Consider the following 20,752-nt stretch of genomic DNA (forward strand, 5'->3'; position numbering starts at 1 on the left):
TTGCAGATGTATGGTGTTGAAATATCTCATCTAAATATACCAGTTATTGTAAGATAAGATTTTATAAAAACAGTTATTTATAGAGTAACTTCTGTGTACAAGGCAACATGCTGAGACACTTGTTTATGTTATTATTATTTTCAAGTCAGGGTCTCACTATGTAGCCCAGGCTGATCTCAAACTCCTGACCTCAAGTGATCCACCCTCCTCAGCCTCCCAGAGTGCTAGGATTCCAGGCATGAGACTCCATGACTGGCCTATGTTATCTTTAGCTATCCTGCAAAATAGTTGTTTCACCTCTGAGCTGCCCCAGTATTCATGCCTGAACATAAAAATAATAATAATTCCTACCTCTTGGATATAAATGAGATACTGTATGCAATGCACTTAGTACAGAACCTTCCATGAAGTAAATACACAATAAAGGTTAGCTATTATCACTATTATTTGTTCACAGTTTATACATGGAGGAACTGAAACATATAACATTAGGTAATACAGTCAAAGAAATGTGGAGGAGGAGGATGGATAGGAAATGGTAGAAACAGAATTCGAATCTCTATGTGTTAGATTACAAAACCTAACTTTTCCCACTACTCTGTTCTATGTTTTACATGTGCATGATCAGCAAAGCTTCCTTAGCTCATTTTCCCATTAAAAATTCTTTTGTTTCAGCCTTTTGCCTAGTCCTAGATTTTTGATACATTCTTGTTTACTGTTTTCTCATCCTTGAAGAGTCCTGGGCAGCTGCACAGCAGAAGTTGAATGAGTAATTCCTGTACACGCATAAAAGCCTGTCACTCAACTTCTTCATACCCCAGAGAAGTTCTGTAATATGGCTGGCAGTAAACTGAGAAAAACAAAAATCGGGGAATGCAGAAGTAGAAGGACTCCAAAAATCACACTTTCACTCACACAGACTCCTTTTTGAGCTCTTTTAAAAACAGCAAAGTATCATATTGAACAATCTAGCTGGGTTTCCAAAAATAGTGGCCTGGGGAGTCACTGCTGGAGCATGCTGGCCTCAGACACAGCAGTGCACACCCTGGAGACTCCCAGGGGAAGTCCCCATTTTGGCTTCACATAGTGGCCATAATGAAACCTCACCTTGTGCTTCTCATGGTGAGGATTAATGGTGAAGTCCAGATGTGCAAAACTTAGCCACCAGCAGCACAATTTCCAAGTCATGTTATTTTTGTTAAAAATGAACTAGCCAGGTTGTGCTGTGGTTTTTCAATAGAAATTGGTGAGGGAAGAGAGTAGTAAGGAAAATAACTAATAGCTGAATGAAACCCCACAAAACTGTTTTTCAGTCTCACTAACTCCAAATCTCCCCAAATAGAAAATACTTCTGTAATTATAAGAGATATGATTTTCCTTCCTTTAGAAGAAGCAAGATGAATAGGGAATATTGCTTTCTAAGAAATAAAGTATTATCTTATGCTGGACAAATCATGTTTCCTTAACAAAGAATTTTATAGCTATATGTAAGTTAGTTAGCTCTGGATTTTATTAGAATTTTCCTTAAGAAGCTTATATGAAATATGAATAACATCCCAATTTTACGTCATCATAGCTTTACCATGAGCCTCCACTCAAACCAGACTGAGCTCAAACTGTTGGAAGCAAGTCCTTACAATCCTGCTGTTCCTGTCACCTGGAGAGAAGATGACAGGAACAGCAAGATTGTGAGGACAACAAGCTCATGCTATTCCTGTCACCTGGAGAGATGAGAAATTTTATTAAGCATATTTTACATATTCCAGAAGCTATGCTTTCATATTCACACACAATAGCTAAGAAAATTGTCGGGATAACTTTGTGAGGAAAGAATTCTTTCCCAATGCCATGCATTTCCTAAATGAAAGTGCCAGATCTGCTGGGTGCGGTGGCTCACGCCTGTAATCCCAGCACTTTCGGAGGCTAAGGCAGATGGATCAGTTAAGCCCAGGAGTTTGAGACTAGCTTGGGCAACATGGCAAAACCTTGTCTCTACAAAAAATACAAAAATTAGCTGGGTGTGGTGGCACATGTCAGTAGTCCCAGCTACTCAGGAGGTTGAGGTGGGAGGATTGCTTGAGCTGAGGAGTTGGAGGCTGTGGTGACCTATGATTGCACCAGAGCACTCCAGCCTAGGTGACAGAGTAAGACCTTGTCTCAAAGAAAAATAAAAAGGCCAGATCTTGGGCCCAAGTCTCTCTGTCTTCAAAGACCATGCTGGTTTCATTACACTATACTCCCTTCCCAGAATTCTCTGCCCCATCATCAATGAAGACAAATGGATAGTCAAATATTTTCTATTCATTATTATTCAAATGGTAAACAAATGTTCTAATTCTATCCATCAAAGTCTCAATCAAGCACTGCCTATCATGAAGCTTTTGAATATTTCAATTATTTTGATTATTACAGCTTCTATCATGATTCTCTTCTTCCTCTGAACACATGCCACAAAGTGGAAGATGCATGTCCTGGTACAGCTGTCTCTTGGGAACCATGAGGGATTGATTGGTTCCAGGAACACTCCTCAGATACCAAAATCCGAGGATGCTTAAGTCCTTTATATAAAATGGTATGGTATTTGCATATAACCTACACATATACTCCCGTACATGTTCAGTTATCTCTAGACTACTTATAACACCTAATACAATGTCAATGCTATATAGTTGTTATGCCACATTGTTTTTTAAATTCATATTATTATTTATTTATTTATTTTGAGACGGAGTTTCACTCTTGTTACCTAGGCTGGAGTGCAATGGCACGATCTTGGCTCACCGCAACCCCCGTCTCCTGGGTTCAAGCAATTCTCCTGCCTCAGCCTCCTGAGTAACTGAGATTACAGGCATGCACCACTGTGCCCAGCTAATTTTTGTATTTTTAGTAGAGACGGGGTTTCACCATGTTGACCAGGATGGTCTCGATCTCTTGACCTTGTGATCCACCTGTCTCGGCCTCCCAAAGTGCTGGGATTATAGGCGTGAGCCACCGCACCCGGCCGAAATTCATATTATTTTTAATCGTTATTTTGTTTGTTTGTTTTTCAAGTATTTTCAATCCAAGGCTGTGGAACTCATGGATATAGAGGACCAACTACACTGGGTTTGTACAAGAGAATAGGAGAGGCCGGGTGCAGTGGCTCATGCCTGTAATCCCAACACTTTGGGAGGCTTAGGTAGGCGGATCATCTGAGCTCACGAGTTCAAGACTAGCCTAGTAGCCAAGAGTGGTGGCACATGCTTCTAGTCCCAGCTGCTCGGGAGGCTGAGGTGGGAGGATCTTTTGAGCCCAGGAGGTAGAGGCTGCAGTGAGCTGAAATTGCGCCACTGCACTCCAGCCTGAGCAATAAATCAACAAAGCAAGAACCTGTCTTAAAAAAAAATTGTAGGAGACCACAATTTAGAAAGTTTTAGCAAGAATTCACTCTTTTTACTGAGAATTAGAGAATCATTGTTTCTCAGTTTTTTTTTCCACATTAAATTGTCTATAAAGAAGAGTAAACTAAGAAATGCTGAGCATCTAAGGGTACAATCGCAAATCACTCAATTTACTTGGAATCTGTTTTATCTTTAAAATTTTATGATGTTGCATTAGCAAACACATTGGTGGGCCTGCTACATGTAGGTTTACTTTGCAGACAGGGGCAGATAAAAATTGTTAAAGTCCTCCATATTTTTGTTTGTTTGTTTGTTTGTTTGTTTTTCTTTCGATTTTTGAAGTCTTCCATATCTTGAGGCCTTTTCCTTCTCACATGAGAGTAGAAGATAATACTGGGGAAAAGACAGGCTGGGTGTGGTAGCTCACATCTGTAACTCCAACACTTTGGGAGTCTCAGGCGGGTGGATCACGAGGTCAGGAGATAGAGATCAGCCTGACCAACATGGTGAAACTTCGTCTCTACAAAAAATTAAAAAATTAGCTAGGCGTGGTGGTGCCCACCCGTAATCCCAGCTAAGTGGGAGGCTGAGGCAGGAGAATCGCTGGAACCCAGGAGGCGGAGGTTGCAGTGAGCTGAGATTGTGCCACTGTACTCCAGCCTGGTGACACAGCAAGACTCAGTCTTAGAAAAAAAAAAAAAAGTGGGGAAAATACATAAGTATAAAGAAATTAATGTCCATATTATATTCTTCTCTAAATATTTTAAAAAATAAAAATAGTGTTTTCCTCTAATTTTTGAAAAACGTTTATGTTCCAGGAAAGCATGGCATACCCATCCTGTGGCTTCCACTTATCCTTGAGCGATTGCTCCACCCTCAAAAAATAGGCAGATCTCCAGATAGGCGTGTCCCATTTTGCAAAGCATAGGCCCAGACAAACACTAAAATTCCTTCAATTTTGAGAGACCATGATTCAGTAATTTTTTTTTTTTTTTTTTTTTTTTTTTTTTGAGATGGAGTTTCGCTCTTGTTACCCAGGCTGGAGTGCAATGGCGCGATCTCGGCTCACCGCAACCTCCACCTCCTGGGTTCAGGCAATTCTCCTGCCTCAGCCGCCTGAGTAGCTGGGATTACAGGCACTCGCCACCATGCCCAGCTCATTTTTTGTATTTTTAGTAGAGACGGGGTTTCACCATGTTGACCGGGATGGTCTCGATCTCTTGACCTCGTGATCCACCCGCCTCGGCCTCCCAAAGTGCTGGGATTACAGGCGTGAGCCACTGCGCCCGGTGATCCTCAAAAATTTTAATACAGAACTACCAAATTGAGCAATCCCTCTTCTGGGTATATACCCAGAGAAAATGAAATTGGTGCCTTGAAGAGCTATCTCTCATGTTCACTGCTGCACTATTCACCATAGCCAAGATATGGAAACAAATTAAGTGTCTGTCGACAGATGAATGGATCAAGAAAATGTGGTATATATATAACAGAATAAGAACATTCTTCCTCCTTAAAAAAGGAGATCTTGCCATTTGCAACAACATGGATAAATCTGGAGGACATTATGCTTAGTGAAATAAGTCAGACACAGAAAGAAAAATACTGCATGATTTCACTTATATGTGGAGTCTTACACAATTTAATATATAGAAGCAGAAAGTAAAATGCTGGGCCAGGTACAGTGGCTCACGCCTGTAATCTCAGCACTTTGGGAGGCCAAGGTGGGTGGATCACTTGAGGCCAGGAGTTTGAGACCAGCCTGGTTAACATGGTGAAACCCATCTCTACTAAAAACAGAAAAATTAGCTGGGCATGGTGGTGCATGCTTGGAATTCCAGCTACTTGGGAGGCTGAGGCAGGAGAATCGCTTGAACCTGCGAGGCAGAGGTTGCAGTGAGCTGAGATCATGCCACTGCACTCCAGCCTGGGTGTCAGAGTGAGACTCCATCTCAAAAAAAGAAAGTAAAATGGTGGTTACCAGGCATGAGGAAGTAGGGAAAATAGGAAGATGTTGGTCAAACAGTACAAAGTTGCAGTTATACAGGATTAATAAATCTAGGGATCTATTATACAGCATGATGACTATAGTTAAAAAATATTCCAGCCTGGCCAACATGGTGAAACCCTGTCTCTAGTAAAAATACAAAATTAGCCGGGTGTGGTGGCATGTGCCTATAGTTCCAGCTATTCGGGAGGCTGAGGCAGCAAAATCGCTTGAGCCTGGGAGGTGGAGTTTGCAGCGAGACGAGATCACGCCACTGCACTCCAGCCTGAATGACAGAGTGAGACTCTGTCTCAAAAAAAACCCAAATATATATATATATTTTTTGAGACAGAGTGTGTATATATATATGTATATATATAGTATTGGGCCAGGCGCAGTGGCTCACACCTGTAATCACAGCCCTTTGGCTGAGATGGGAGGTTTGACTGAGCTGAGGAGTTCAGCTGAGCAACATAGTGAGACCCTGCCTGTACAAAAAACTAAACAAAAATTAGCTAGGTGTGGTGGTGTGCACATGTGGTCCCAGCTACTTGGGAGGCTGAGGTGGGAGGCTTATTTGAACCCAGGAGGTCAAGGCTGCAGTGAGCCAAGCTCATGTCACTGCACACCAGCCTGGGCAACAGAGCGAGGCTCTGTCTCAAAAAATAAAAAATTATGTGCTGGAAATTTTCAAAGACAGTAGATTTCAGGTGCGGTGACCATACACACATACACATATAAGGTTACTATGTGAGGAGACTGGTAATTTAATTAATTTGACTGTAGTAACCATTTCATTATGGGTATCAAAACACCATGTTGTGCACCTTAAATATATGCCATTTTTATAGAAAACTATAAAACAACCCAATTGTGTGTATCTGTGTGTTATTCTTTTGAAAAATGGGTGAAATATGATAAAAGCCCAACTCACATCTGAGGATACCACTTAAAGGGATGAGATTTCTAATGCCTGCACCTTCTGGTGGACACTGCAGATGACTTTAGAGTCTCCATTCTGCTCCGTCCTAGAAAACTGAGAATGCCAAAGGCAACTACTGTGTATGATCCTGCTGATGCCCTGAGGAATTTTCTCAGCAATAATAATTTAGACAAGGCCAGGTGCAGTGGCTCATGCCTATAATCCCAGCACTTTGGAAGGCTGAGGCGAGCAGATCACTTGAGCCCAGGAGTTCGAGACCAACTTGGTCAACATGGCAAGGCCCCATCTCTAACAAAAAATACAAAAATGAGTGGGGTATGGTGGCACGCGCCTGTAGTCTCAGCTACTTGGGAGGCTGAGGCCGAAGTGTCGCTTGAACCCAGGAGGTCAAGGCCTGCAGTCAGCCATGTTCACGCCACTGTACTCCAGCCTGGGTGACAGAGAGAGACCCTGCCTCAAAATAATAATTATAATTATCATTTTGAATCTCATGGCTAATCAAAAAATAGTAATTTAGACAGACTATTTTACTTGTCTTTAGTTTACTTAAGGGTGCATTTTAAGTGATAAGTGCTAAAGAGAAAAATAATTTAGGGGATGGAGGCAAGAGAGTGTCAGAATGGTGAGATTTTGTTGACATTTAGAAATGGTGACTAGGACAAGTCTCAAATACTACAGAGTGTTTGAATAAGACATAAAATACATGACGGTGTAAGCCACAACCATACACAAAAAAAGAACATTTCAGCAGAGGGACCCTCGAGGGCAGAGGCAGGAGTGTGTGCTCTTTCCATGGGCAAGGGACAGAATGGAGGGAGATGCAGCCAGAGGGGTGAAGCAGGGCAGATGGGAGCAGGGCTTGTGGGTCGTCTCAGGCTGCTGGCCTATACTGAGGGAATGGGAAGCCATGGAGGGTTATGACAGGGGAGTGACATGACCTTAAATGTTCCAGAATGAATACTCTAGTTGCTGTGTGGAGAACAGACTGTAATCGAAGAAGGGAGAGGCAGGAAGGCCAGCTGGGAGGCAAAATGCAATAACCCAGGTTGCTTGACCTGGAGGCGGTGAGGAGTGGTCAGTTTGTGGATATATTCTGGAAGCAGAGACAACAGGATTTATAAATGGAGTGTGCATGGAATTTAAAAAGAAAGAGAGGAGTTGAGAGACACTCTGCCCAGGTTTTGCCAAGCAATTAAAACAGTACTGCTGTTTATTGAGATGGGGAAGATGGCAAGAGGCGCAGGTAAGGCAGAGAACAGGGTCTCTGTGTTAGACATGTTTGAGATGCTCAGACATCCAAATGGAGATTCTGAGAGGGAAGCTGGACACACTCGTCATGAGTTTAAGGAAGAGGTCTGATATGTTTGACTGTGTCCCCACCCAAATCTCATCTTGAATTGTAGCTCCCACAATGCCCACATGTCATGGGAGGGACCCAGTGGAAGGTAGTTGAATCATGGGAGTGGGTCTTTCCCATGCTGTTCTTGTGAACAAATCTCATAAGATCTGATGGTTTTATGAAGGAGAATTCCCCTGCATGAGCTCTCTCTTGCCTGCCACTGTGTAAGATGTCCCTTGCTTTTCTACCATGATTGTGAGGCCTCCCCAGCCATGTGGAACTGTGAGTCAATTAAACCTCTTTCCTGGCCAGGTATGGTGGCTCAAGCCTGTAATCCCAGCACTTTGGGAGGCCGAGGCGGGTGGATCACGAGGTCAAGAGATCGAGACCATCATGGCCAACATGGTGAAACTCCATCTCTACTAAAAATACAAAAAATATTAGCTGGGCATGGTGGCGTGCGCCTGTAGTCCCAGCTACCCGGGAGGCTGAGGCAGGAGAATTGCTTGAACCTGGGAGGCAGGGGTTGCAGTGAGCTGAGATCATGCCGCTGTACTCCAGCCTGGCGCCTGGCGACAGAGCGAGACTCTGTCACACAAAAAAACAAAAAACAAACAAACAAACAAAACCTCTTTCCTTTAAAAATTACCCTGGCTCAGGCATGTCTTTATTAGCAGTGTGAGAACAGACAAATAGACGGTCCAAGCTAGGGCTATTGATCTGGGAATCATCAGGGTATAGATGCTATCGAAATCTTGAGGCAGGAAGAGAACAAGGACCCTAGCTACATTGCTCACCATTGCATCCCTAGCACTTGGCATAGTTTCCATTATGCAGTAGGCATGAAGTGTCTACTGAGTGAATAAACAGAATGCATATGGTCTACAGTAGGAGAGAGAAATAAAATATTTAGTAGACCAAGTTCTGTAAGAGCACAAAATTAAAGTCTTTTATTTGAGGATCTTAGCCTATTTTCCAAATTCAGTGCAGTCAATTAGACACTGATTCGGTCTGGTGAATTAAGCATTTTTGTACTTTGGAGGACCGCTGCTGATTCTGACTCCAAATTAAGGATTTTTTTTCTAAAAAAGATGGCTCATGCAAAAATCACTCTTTGGTGTAAATATCTAGTCTTCAAGCAATTCTTGTAATGCAATCAGAAAGAAAAAAATCCATGGTTTAGAGGCAAAGTTTTTGCGTTCTAAATTCTATATAACTGAGTTCATTTGCTTAACTGCAAAGTAAGAACAGTTAGTGCCTGTCTCTACTGAGATTCAGAGATATTGTGGGAATATGGGGGAATAGAGGCTTTTTAAATGCTCTTTAACACAACACCACAAGAAGCTAGTTAAATGATCTTTAATGCTATTTACATAGATATTACTATTCTTACTGTGCTTTTAAAGATATTTTGTGTTACCATGATTATAATTTAAGTGTCTATTGTTACTGCCTCCTGATCTTTGCCAGCTACGGAGCATGGACTGGACTTTCAGGGCAGGAACCCTAAAGGAACTTAAACAAGCAGAGCTGCCCTCAATCATTTAACCCATGTGACTCTGCCTATGACAGCCCCACCCATCTTCACTGGATCCAAATCAGGAGAAAGGCCGTTGGGGTACCTGGTGGGGGTGATGCTGTCAGGGGAGGAGCCCAAAAGGCAAGCTCAAATTTGAATGTGAAGGGCCAATGCACTGTCAGACAGAGGCAGAGAAGCATCATTAATTGAGGCAAGATTTTTCTGGCCTGACACTTTCAGGGAGCCAAGAAAGACAGTCTGGACACCGCTATGGACAGGTAAAGAGGCAGTCTCCTCATGGGTGGTTGCACTGGCTTTCCTTTCAGAGCAAATCTGAGTAATGAGACTGGTAGCTATCCCTTTCTCTCATATAACTGTCTGCCTCATAAGATCAGCTTGGCCAATATGCATATTTATTTTTTGGATCCGTCTCCTTTTCTTCTATTAAGATCTTAAATGCTGTCAGCCCAATTCTTTCTGTTTCCGACCTCTCTCGATTTCTTTTTCATTTTGCAAAAGAAATAGTGTGTACAATGTACTGATTTGTCCTGAGATTTGCACCGTGGTTGAAACTAATTTATGGTAATAATATTAACATAGCGAATCTTTAGAGACTCAAATCACGAAAAGGTAATAGCAATACTGTACTAAAAACGGTAGTGGTAATTTTCATAATAATTTTGTAAGTATTCAACAATAAAACAACTTGAAGACACACTTTCCTAGGGAGATGTTAAAAATAATTTAGCTATAGTAACAAAATTTGTACTTTTTAGAAATGCCAAACGTTCTAAATTAATTGCTTGAAAGTCACTATGATTGTGTCCATTATAAGGAGAAAAATTCATTCAAGCAAGTTATTTCATGTTGAAGACCCAACTGTTAGGCAGCTAATGGCACTTTTACTGTTAACTACCCTTTCCATTTGTTCAGACATAGCTTAACTCACCTCTGAAGTGTGACTCTGGTTAAGGTCCTCACAAAGTCTTTATGTGCAGCTTTCGATAAGTTGTTGTCATAGATGTTATTCTATTCCTACATTTATGATTACTATGAATATATGAGAATAATACCTAATCCATATACTTTACCTCCATTTAATTACTTTATAAAGAACTTACATTACAAAATAAAGGTTTTTTAAAAAATATTTGTAAAGATAGGGTCTCACTCTCTTGCCCAGGCTGGTCTCTAACTCCTGGTCTCAAGCAATCCTCCCCGCTGGGCCTCCTAATGTGCTGGAATTACAGGCATAAGCCATCACACCTAGTGTACAGAATAAATTTTTTTTGCTCTGAGATGGAGTCTCCCTCTGTCGCCCAGGCTGAAGTGCAGTGGTGCAATCTCGGCTCACTGCAACCTCTGCCTGCAGGGTTCAAGCAATTCTCCTGCCTCAGCCTTCCAAGTAGCTGGGATCGCAGGTGCACGCCACCATGCCCAGCTAATTTTTTGTATTTTTAGTAGAGACAGGGTTTCACCATGCTGGCCAGGCTGGTCTCAAACTCCTGACCTTGTGGTCCTCCCATCTCAGTCTTCCAAAGTGCTGGGATTATAGGTGTGAGCCACTGAGCCTGGCCAGAAAAAAGATTTTTAATGGAGGGTTTAATGTTCTTGAGAAAATTTTCTTGAGGGCAAACAATGTCAAATGTCTCCTCAGTTTACAGTGAGATTTTGAAAACAAGTCTGAGGTATAGGTCCTGGTGAAGGGTCCATTGGAAATACTTGTTTTATCAAAGTAAAATGCAAAGCAAAGTTAAAACCAGCAGTTGAAATTCAGAGAAAGACAGAAAAGGAGAAAAGATGAAATTCAACAGGACAAAAGGTAAAAATATCATCATTAAGGAGGAGACTATCCATAGAGCTCATTAGTGATGGCAAAATGACTTCGTCAGGATTATTTTTAACCCAGTTGTTTCTGATTTGCCCGGCTGGGGATGCAGCTAGGGTTCTGCCTCAGGGAGCACAGCTGTCCAGAGCAGCTGTCAGCCCAAAGGTCTGAAACACTCCCTCGGCAAGTCCTTCCTACCCAGGAGAGAAATCATGAGAACAGGGTGCTGGAAACAGGCTTCTAACCAGAGAAGGGAAATAATGGATCAACGAAGTTAACTGGAAGGTTAGGATCATGCAATTCATTTCACTCTGACGGGTACCATGTGCAGAAACAGTGCAGGCCTATGGTATTTTCATGTAGAGTAGAACCCAAAAGTCCACTGAAGTCCTTTATCTATGCCATATACTTCTTATCTATACTTCCAGGACACTTTTCCTTCCTTATGGTAACAGGCTCTCTCTCTCTCCACACACAGACACACACACACACACACACACACACACACACACCAAGGTGCAGGTAAAAAGATGTACTTTCCTCTGCCTTTCTCATCTATACAGCCCAGGAGAGTAGGTTAAATGTAAAAGGAATTTATTGGTAAGAGAGGATGCTTAATCTGTTTAACATTGGGCCTCAAAGAGTGAATTTATTTTCTTTTTCTTCTGTACTTATTAAGCACCTATTATGTGTTGAGCTTATATATATACAAAGGGTTATTATATGCTAATATAGTAATAGTAATGGTGGTTGGTACTATGGTAATTCACATAAAAAATTATAATTTTAAAATAAAACTAATTATTATTGGATCTTTGTTAGTATTCATTTTGTTTTATATATTTTTTATTTTTTTAGAGACAATCTCACCCTGCTGCCCAGGCTGGAGTGCAGTGGTGCGATCATAGCTTGTCTGCAGTCTTGAACTCCTGGGCTCAAGGAATCCTCCCGCCTTGGCCCTCCCAAAGTGTTGGGATTACAGTCATGAGCCCTTGTATCTGGCCTAGTATCCATTTTGGATTCCAGCCAATTATGCACTTTTAATTTTAAAATAACATGGCTAATTTTTACCTTACATAATGTGTATACTGGTAATAAATCTAATTTGCTGCCTAAGGTTTAAAGTGCTTTCCAATAAGCTTCATGTATGATGAGATATTTAAATTGAAACAGATGGCTGGGTGTGGTGGCTCATGCTTGTAATCCCAGCACCTTGGGAGGCTGAGGTGGGTGGATCGCTTGAGCCCAGGAGTTCAAGACCAGCCTGAGCAACATGGCAAAATCCTGTTTTTACAAAAAAATTCAAGAATTTGCCAGGTGTGGTGGCACGTGCCTGTGGTCCCAGCTACTAGGGAGCCGAGGCAGGAGAACTGTTGGAGCCCAGGAGGTCAAGGCTGCACTGAATCATACTCACACCACTGCACTCCAGCCTGGGTGACTGAGCAAGGTCTTGCCTCAAAGGAATAATAAGAAAAACTAAAAGAATTAATTGAGACAGCTACAAAGAGCTGCTGTCCTAGATGATCGACTTAATTCGGTTGATATTTTGGTAGTTAACTTTAAAAGTTAGGGTCTATCACCTGTATTACATTATTAAAATATCAATTCTCAATGTATATCCACATAAAGACTGGTACATGAATGTTCACAGTACCTTTATTCATGAAAGCCCTAAGGTGGAAACTATCCAAACGCCCATCAATAGGTGAATGAATAAACAAAATGTGTTATATCCATGCAATAGAATACTACCCTTCAGTACAAAGGAACAAGCTGCTTTGGGATTAATCCCAAAGTCATTATGCTAAATGAAAGAAGTCAGACTTGAAGGAGGAGATAAATGTATGCCATACAAAATTCTAGAAAATGAAAGTAACTTACAGTTATAGAAAGCAAATCGGGGCAGGCATAGTGGCTCATACTTAATCCCACCACTTTGAGAGGCCAAGGTGGGAGGATTTCTAGAACTCAGGAGTTCAAGACCAGCCTGGGCAACACAGTGAAACCCAATTCTCCACAAAAAAAGGGGAAAAAGAAAGCAAATCAGTGTTGCCTTGTGGGGAGGGGAAGGACTGCAAAGGGGGAGGAATAAACTCTGGTGGGGTGAGGGTGGTGATTCAGGTTCTGTATTCTTGAACTCCTGACTTCAGGTGATCCATCCACCTCGGCCTCTCAAAGTGCTAGGATTACAGGCGTGAGCAGGTTCTGTATTCTGACTGTAGTAGCTATTTGGGGTGTTTACACCCAACAATATTAGAATCCTTGAATCGTAGAATTGTGCATCTTAAATGGGTGAAGTTTACTGTATGTAAATTATACCTCAATGTAAGAAAAAGTAATGAGTAAGAAAAGTTTCAATTCTCTTGCTAGCAAACGTTATTCAAATTCCTGATCCCTTTACTCGCAAATTCTCTGCACTTCTGCCTCATACCATTAGGTGACAGCACTAGCTCCACAAATCGGATAAATGCATTTCTGGTAAAGTCTAGGGACAAAAACCAGGCACCACTTGTGCTTTCTTATCAACCACGCTGTACAGCTTGTGTTGCTGTTTGCAGCTGCAATGGGGACTCTTGATTTCTTTAAAGAAGCTTGGGTTACCAGAGTATTTCCACAAATACTATTCAAGTTAGTACTTCTGATATGCAAGACACTCTGCTAGGAGCCAGAAAACAGAGGAGGAGAAATCAGTCACTATGCGGGAACAACATAGCAAGATATTTAGATTATTTTGCTTAGTTAAAAAAGCAGCAGAGTGCAAAATCACACATGCAATCAGTATAATCCAAATCATGTAAATATGTACCATAGAAAGACAAGAGGAATAAACACAAGAATCTTAGCAGTCATTGTCATTAGACACTATGTCTAATTATGATTATTAGACACTGATAATCTAGATTAAAAACATCTTTAATATTTTAAAATTTAGAGCTCTTCTATTTTTCCATGGTATTCAAGTTTGACAACAATCAAGTATTATTCTTTTTTTTTTTTTTTTTTTGAGATGGAGTTTTGGCCTTGTTTTTTTGTTTTTTTGTTTTGAGATGGAGCAATACCTGGCTGGGTATTGCTCTTATACATTAAAAAATAGGCCAGGTGCTCACGCCTGTAATCCCAGCACTTTGGGAGGCTGAGGTGGGTGAATCACCTGAGATGAGGAGTTTGAGACTAGCCTGGCCAAAATGGTGAAACCCAATCTCTACGAAAAATACAAACATTACCTGGGCGTAGTGGCCTGTGCCTGTAATCCCAGCCACTCAGGAGGCTGATGGGGGAGGATCCCCTGAGACTGGGAGATTTGCCTGAGCCTGGGAGGTTGAGGCCACAGTAAGCCAAGATCATGCCACTGTACTTCAGCCTGGGCAACAAAGTGGGAACCTATCTCAAAAAAAAAGAAAAAAAAGGAGAAATTTAGATTGAGGTCCAACTGTAAAAAGTGGCCTAAACACCACATTAAAGAGTTTGGAGTTTATTCTGCAGACAGAAGAGAACCATCGGGGGTCTTCAGCATGGGGATGGCATGGTGCACCTGAGTTTTTGTGAGATCATGGTGGTGACAGTGTGGAGAATGTTATTTTGGAGGGACTGGAGGCAGAGTGACCAGTTAAGAGGCCAGCACAACAGATAAGGCGGAAGAAGATGAGGGCTTGGACCAAAGCAGAGAACAGAGCAAACAGAGAAGATATACATTCAAGAAATACTTGGGGGTTTGAATCAACACATTTAGATAATTAATTAAATATGAGGACTGAGAAAGAAGAAATGAATCAAGGATGGTTCCAAGTTGCTAGCCTGCTTACCTGAGGTGGCAAAATCAGGAGGAGAGGCAGATTAGGACGGGGGCAGTTGAGGAATATTGTTTTGATCATTTTGAGTTTGATGTACAAATTGGACACTTAGGTAGAGGCTGGAGGGAAAAATCTGAAAATATAATTATGGGACTGAGGAAGAAATTTATTTTATTTTTTGTTTTGTTTTCTTGTTGAAGAACAAATTAATTGTAATTCCAAGTCATCAGCATCTAGAAGGCAGGATGTAACTGTCTTGTGGGTAAGGGTTCGGGGTCCTTGATGAGTATCTCAATTGGCCTTAAATATAAGCAGGAAAAGGAGTTTATGACGGATTGCTCAGTAGGGCTCGGTATGGCTTAGGTATTCAGCAGAGGAATCCAGAGAATCTTCTCTGGTTTAGCCCAAGTAATGATTTCTTTAAAAAGTTGAAGGAAAATACAGAGTGACCAGATGAGGAACTGTTCTCTTGCATTTCCTCTTCCTCCTCTCACCCACAGCCTCTTGATGAACCAGAAGAAGTTCCTTTACCATTTCAAAAATGTCCGCTGGGCTAAGGGTCGGCATGAGACCTACCTGTGCTATGTAGTGAAGAGGCGGGACAGTGCTACTTCCTTTTCACTGGACTTTGGTCATCTTCGCAATAAGGTATCAGTTAAACACGGCTTTGCAAGCAGTTTAATGGTCAACTGTGAGTGCTTTTAGAGGCACCGGTTGATGGTATTACTTCCATCCTTTTTTCATTTGCGTCTCTATTACATTCCTCAAATCCCTTTTTTCTTTCTTTTTCCATGTCCATGCACCCATATTAGATAGGGCCCAAAATATGTGATTTAATTCCTCCCCAATAATGCTGGGCACCCTAATGCCACACCTTCCTTCAAAACCAGGAACAACTGCTCCCAAACTTTCCACCGACTTTCCTCAGCATCTGAATTGCCTTTGAGATTAATCAAGCTGAAAGCATTTTGATTTGGGACAGTATTATCAGCTTGTTCAAGCAAACATTTTAAATGTGAAAAACAAATTGTGTCTTTAGCATTTTTGAAAATTCAGGAAGAATAATTTGGGAAAAAATTAATTAACAGTGACTCAATTCTGTTTTCCAAATGATTTCCCTCCTACTCACATGAATCGTAGGACAGTGAATATTCAACATGGTGATCCCCAGAAAACTCAGAGAAGCCTCTGCTGATTGATTAATTAAATTGATCTTTCAGCTACCCGAGAGAATTACATTTCCAAGAGACTTCTTCACCAAAATCCAGATGGGTTTACATAAACTTCTGCCCGTGGGTATCTCCTCTCTCCTAACATGCTGTGTCATCTAGTCTTGGTGAAATCTCGGTGAAGCATCCATGGGGTGGAAGGTCATCGTCTGGCTCATTGTTTGGTAGTTGCGTTACCATGCAATTTTCTTTGCCTACATTTGTTTGAGTATATCCCAGTCTCCTTCCTATATGATGACATGACACATTCTATTTCAGAAGGCGTTGATATTACCAAGCGCTTTCATTTACTTCTCATGGCAGTGCCTATTACTTCTCTTACAACACCCAATCTGTCTGCTTTACCAAATCGACTTCCTGTTTTCAGATCCTCCCAACTGGTCCTCATAAACTGTCCTACCTCTACCTAGTGGTCCAGGTATATTTTCACAACGTCACATCAACGGGTACTTCTAGTCATTTTTCTTCTCAAAAGGTGCAAACAGTAACTTCATAAACACAAATCTTCACTGAGGTAGTGTCATGCCACTTCCAACTCAGCGCACTTCATCTTCCTCATTACACCAAAACACATAGCCTTCCTTCACTCTGTAGGACTAGTGCCGCCAAGGGTTCAGCTCCACGTAATGGTGTGTTCTTTTGAGCAAGTTGCTTCGCTTCTCTGTAACACGAGGACAATAGCTGCAAACATCCTCAAAGATCACTGTAGGAGAGAACGAGTAAGGCTACCAGAATCGCAATAAAATCAATGAATTTCCGCGGGGTCCTCTCTGTGTTCCCAGAATGGCTGCCACGTGGAATTGCTCTTCCTCCGCTACATCTCGGACTGGGACCTGGACCCTGGCCGGTGCTACCGCGTCACCTGGTTCACCTCCTGGAGCCCCTGCTACGACTGTGCCCGACATGTGGCCGACTTTCTGCGAGGGAACCCCAACCTCAGTCTGAGGATCTTCACTGCGCGCCTCTACTTCTGTGAGGACCGCAAAGCCGAGCCCGAGGGGCTGCGGCGGCTACACCGCGCTGGGGTGCAAATCGCCATCATGACCTTCAAAGGTGCGGGAGGGCCTTCCGCGCAGGCGCAGTGCGACCCTCCGCGCAGGCGCAGTGCAGCAGCCCGAATTCGGATTGCGATGCAGAATGAATCAATCCGTGAGGAAGCTTGAGGGGAAGACGGGGGCGGGGATTCTGGTTCACTTTTGGAGCCGAAATTAAAGATTAGAAGTAGAGAAAAAGGCCGGGCGCAGTGGCTCACGCCTGTAATCCCAGCACTTTGGGAGGCCGAGGCGGGTGGATCACGAGGTCAAGAGATCGAGACCATCCTGGCCAACATGGTGAAACCCCGTCTCTACTAAAAATACAAAAAATAGCCGGGCATGGTGGCACGTGCGTGTTGTCCCAGCTACTCGGGATGCTGAGGCGGAAGAATCGCTTGAACCCAGGAGGCAGAGGTTGCAGTGAGCTGAGATTGCGCCTCTGCACTCCAGCCTGGGCGTCTCTGCACTCCAGCCTGGGCGACAGAGCAAGACTCCGTCTCAAAAAAAAAAAAAAAAAAGTAGAGAAAAATGCCTAAAGTAAAATAAATAAATTAAAAAAAAAAAAAGTGAATGGCTCGGAGACAAGGCCCTGAGGAAATGAGAAAATGGGGTCAGGCCTTGCTTTCTTTCCCCTCGATTTGGAAGCTGAATTACCTTCCACCCTCATATCCTCACCATTTATTTTTTTTTTTAAGATTATTTTTACTGCTGGAATACTTTTGTAGAAAATGGTGAAAGAACGTTCAAAGCCTGGGAAGGGCTGCATGAAAATTCAGTTCGTCTCTCCAGACAGCTTCGGCGCATCCTTTTGGTAAGGGAAGCTTCTTTGCTTTTTAAATTTTCTTTATTTCTGTATAGTCTTGTTCTGGAGCTTCGTATATTTCTCATATTTTCTTATTGTTTAATCATTCTCGGTTTTCATCTAATGAAAACTTTATTTCTCCTCCACATCAGTTTTTTTCTTCCGCTATTTCACCATTCAGAGCCCTCTGCTAAGGTTCCTTTCTCTCCCTTTTCTTTCTTTTGTTGTTTCATATTTTTAAATTTCTGTCTCTCCTCAGGGTTGTGTTTCCTTCCTGGTCAGAATTCTTTTGTTCTTTTATCTCCCTTTTAAAAAATTTATTTATTTATTTTTTGAAACAAACAAACAAAACAAACAAACCTCTTTCCCAATTTACTTTCTTCCAAAATGTTACAAAGTCATCCACTCAGTTTAGAAGCCTCCCAGGCCCCGTCGATCCCCAACCCAGTTTTGAAGCCATTGACTCAGTTTGCCTCTCTCTTTCTCTACAGCCCTTGTATGAGGTTGATGACTTACGAGACGCATTTCGTACGTTGGGACTTTGATAGCAACTTCCAAGGAATGTCACACACGATGAAGTATCTCTGCTGAAGACAGTGGATAAAAAACAATCCTTCGAGTCTTTTTCTTCTTCAGCTCTCGTTTTCTTCTTAGAGTTTAGAGAAAAAAATATTTATATATGACTCTTTAAAAAGATCTATGTCTTGAAAATAGAGAAGGAACACAGGCCCAGCCAGGGACATGCAGCAACTGGTGCAGTTTTAAATGCAACATTGTCCCCTACTGGGAATAACAGAACTGCAGGGCTTGGGAGCATCCAAAGTGTCAGTTTTCTATGACTTTTAGACAAAAGGAGAGCGGAAGGTAGATCCTAAAAAGCATGGTGAGAGGATCAAATGTTTTTATATCAACATCCTTTATTACTTGAATCATTTGAGTTGACAATGGTGCTAGTGATAGATTTTTCTACTCTTTTCCCTTGACGTTTACTTTCAAGTAACACAAGCTCTTCCATCAGGCCATGATCTGTAGAACTTCCTAATGAGAGTATCTGTATGATTGTGACCCCAAACCGTCTCTTCAAAGCATTAATATCTAAGCACGTGCTGTATGTTTTAATCAGCTGAGGCATGTTTTTATGTTTGTACAAAAGAAGGTTTTCTGGGTGGGGATGGAGGTATAGACCATGCATGGTCACCTTCAAGCTATTTTAGTAAAGGATCTTAAAATGGACAGGAGGACTGTAAAGAAGACATCCTAATAATGGGTTGATATCTCAAGTAGCAAATCTTCTGGAAACACAGACTCTTTTAAGGAAGTCCCTAATTTAGAAACACCCACAAACTTCACATGTCATGATTAGCAAACAATTAGAAGGGAGTTGCTTGAATGTTGAGAAGAGAAAAATCTATTGTCTCTCCAGGGTCTTTTAATCTCAGAAATGCCAATCAGGTCAAGGTTGGCTATTTTTTGTATGTGTGTGATGCTTCTCCCAAAGCTATGTTAACTATATAAGAGAATTGTGACAAAACTAATGATAAAGCTGGGAACTGTGGCACACACTTATAGTTCAGCTGCTTGGGAGGCTGAGGAGGGAGGATGGCTTAGAGCAGCCTGGGCAACATAGCAAGACCCTACCTCTTAAGAAAAAGAGAGAAAGGGCTGGGCGCGGTGGCTCACGCCTGTAATCCCAGCACTTTGGGAGGCCGAGGCGGGTGGATCACGAGGTCAGGAGTTCGAGACCAGCCTGGCCAACATGGCGAGACCCCGTCTCTACCAAAAAGACAAAAATTAGCCAGGCGTGGTGGCAACACTTGTAATCCCATCTACTCAGGGGACTGAGGCAGGAGAATCGCTTGACCCCAGGAGGCGGAGGTTGCAGTGAGCCAAGATCATGCCATTGCACTCCAGCCTGAGTGACAAGAGTAAGACTCCATCTCAAAAGAGAGAGAGAGAGAGAGAGGTTGAGAGAGAAAGAAAATAATATTTGGGAAAGAAGAATGGGAAAACATTGCAAGGAAATTGTGCTTTATTCAATGAAATGTAAGGAGCCAATAGGGGTCCCTATTTGTTTCTCTTGGAGCCTGTTTGTCCCTAACAACTGTCTTTGATAGTGAGAAAATATTCAGAGCAACCACATTCCTGTGCAGTTATGACCTAGCAACCCTTGCAATAAAGATGAACAGATCCATTGGGAAACTTGTATGCACAATTGTCTTATTTTAATCTTATTGTACAGAAGTTTGTAAAAGAGTTAAATATTAAAAATTGTTACTTCATATATTCATTTATATATTATATTGTGTCTAATGATATTTTTATTAACATGATTTCCTTTTCTGAAATATTGAAATGGATTCCCAAAGCTTCATAAATTTATAACTTTAGAAATGATTCTAATAATAATGTATGTAATTGTAACATTGCAGTAATGGTGCTATGAAGCCATTTCTCTTGATTTTTAATAAACTTTTATGGCAGCAAATTTGCTTCTGGCTCACTTTCAATCAATTAAATAAATGATAAATAATTTTGGAAGTTTTGAACATAAAATACCAAATAAAATAATATAAAAGTGATTGATATGAAGTTAAAATAAAAAGTCAATATGATGGAATAAACTTGAGAGTCTGGAAGTTAACCCATCTGTAGTCAACTAATTTCTCACAAGGGTGTGAGGACCATTCAATGGAGAAAAAATGATCTTCTCAACAAATGGTGCTGAGCTAATTGGATATCACATGCAAAAGAATGAATCTGAGTCTCTACTACACACTATATACAAAAATTAAAAATTTATCGAATACCTAAATAATAGAGCCTGAATTATAAGCTCTTAGAAAGAAACATAGGTGAAAATTTTTATGACTTTAGATTAGGCAACAATTTCTTAATTATGA

The 20,752-nt window shown here is 41.5% G+C and overlaps 1 protein-coding gene across 2 annotated transcripts; it reads left to right on the forward strand.

The window, feature by feature from the left end:
* Positions 1–9,345: 9,345 nt before the first annotated feature.
* AICDA (activation induced cytidine deaminase) lies at positions 9,346–20,473 on the forward strand. 2 transcript variants are annotated; one of them, XM_064377460.1, is made up of 5 exons: positions 9,346–9,446; positions 15,288–15,435; positions 16,799–17,069; positions 17,746–17,861; positions 18,344–20,473. In XM_064377460.1, the coding sequence occupies exons 1-5, from the start codon at positions 9,439–9,441 to the stop codon at positions 18,395–18,397; spliced, it is 597 nt and encodes a 198-aa protein (XP_064233530.1). In that variant the 5' UTR covers positions 9,346–9,438; the 3' UTR covers positions 18,398–20,473. The 2 variants fall into 2 exon arrangements, with proteins under 2 accessions (XP_064233530.1, XP_012313810.1); XM_012458387.2 differs by lacking the exon at positions 9,346–9,446 and having other exon boundaries at positions 14,344–15,435; positions 18,344–20,331.
* The last annotated feature ends 279 nt before the right edge of the window (positions 20,474–20,752 follow it).

The sequence above is a fragment of the Aotus nancymaae genome, unplaced genomic scaffold (assembly GCF_030222135.1).
Source record: "Aotus nancymaae isolate 86718 unplaced genomic scaffold, 86718_ANA_hifiasm-v0.15.2.pri h1tg000016l, whole genome shotgun sequence".
NCBI lineage: Eukaryota > Metazoa > Chordata > Mammalia > Primates > Aotidae > Aotus > Aotus nancymaae.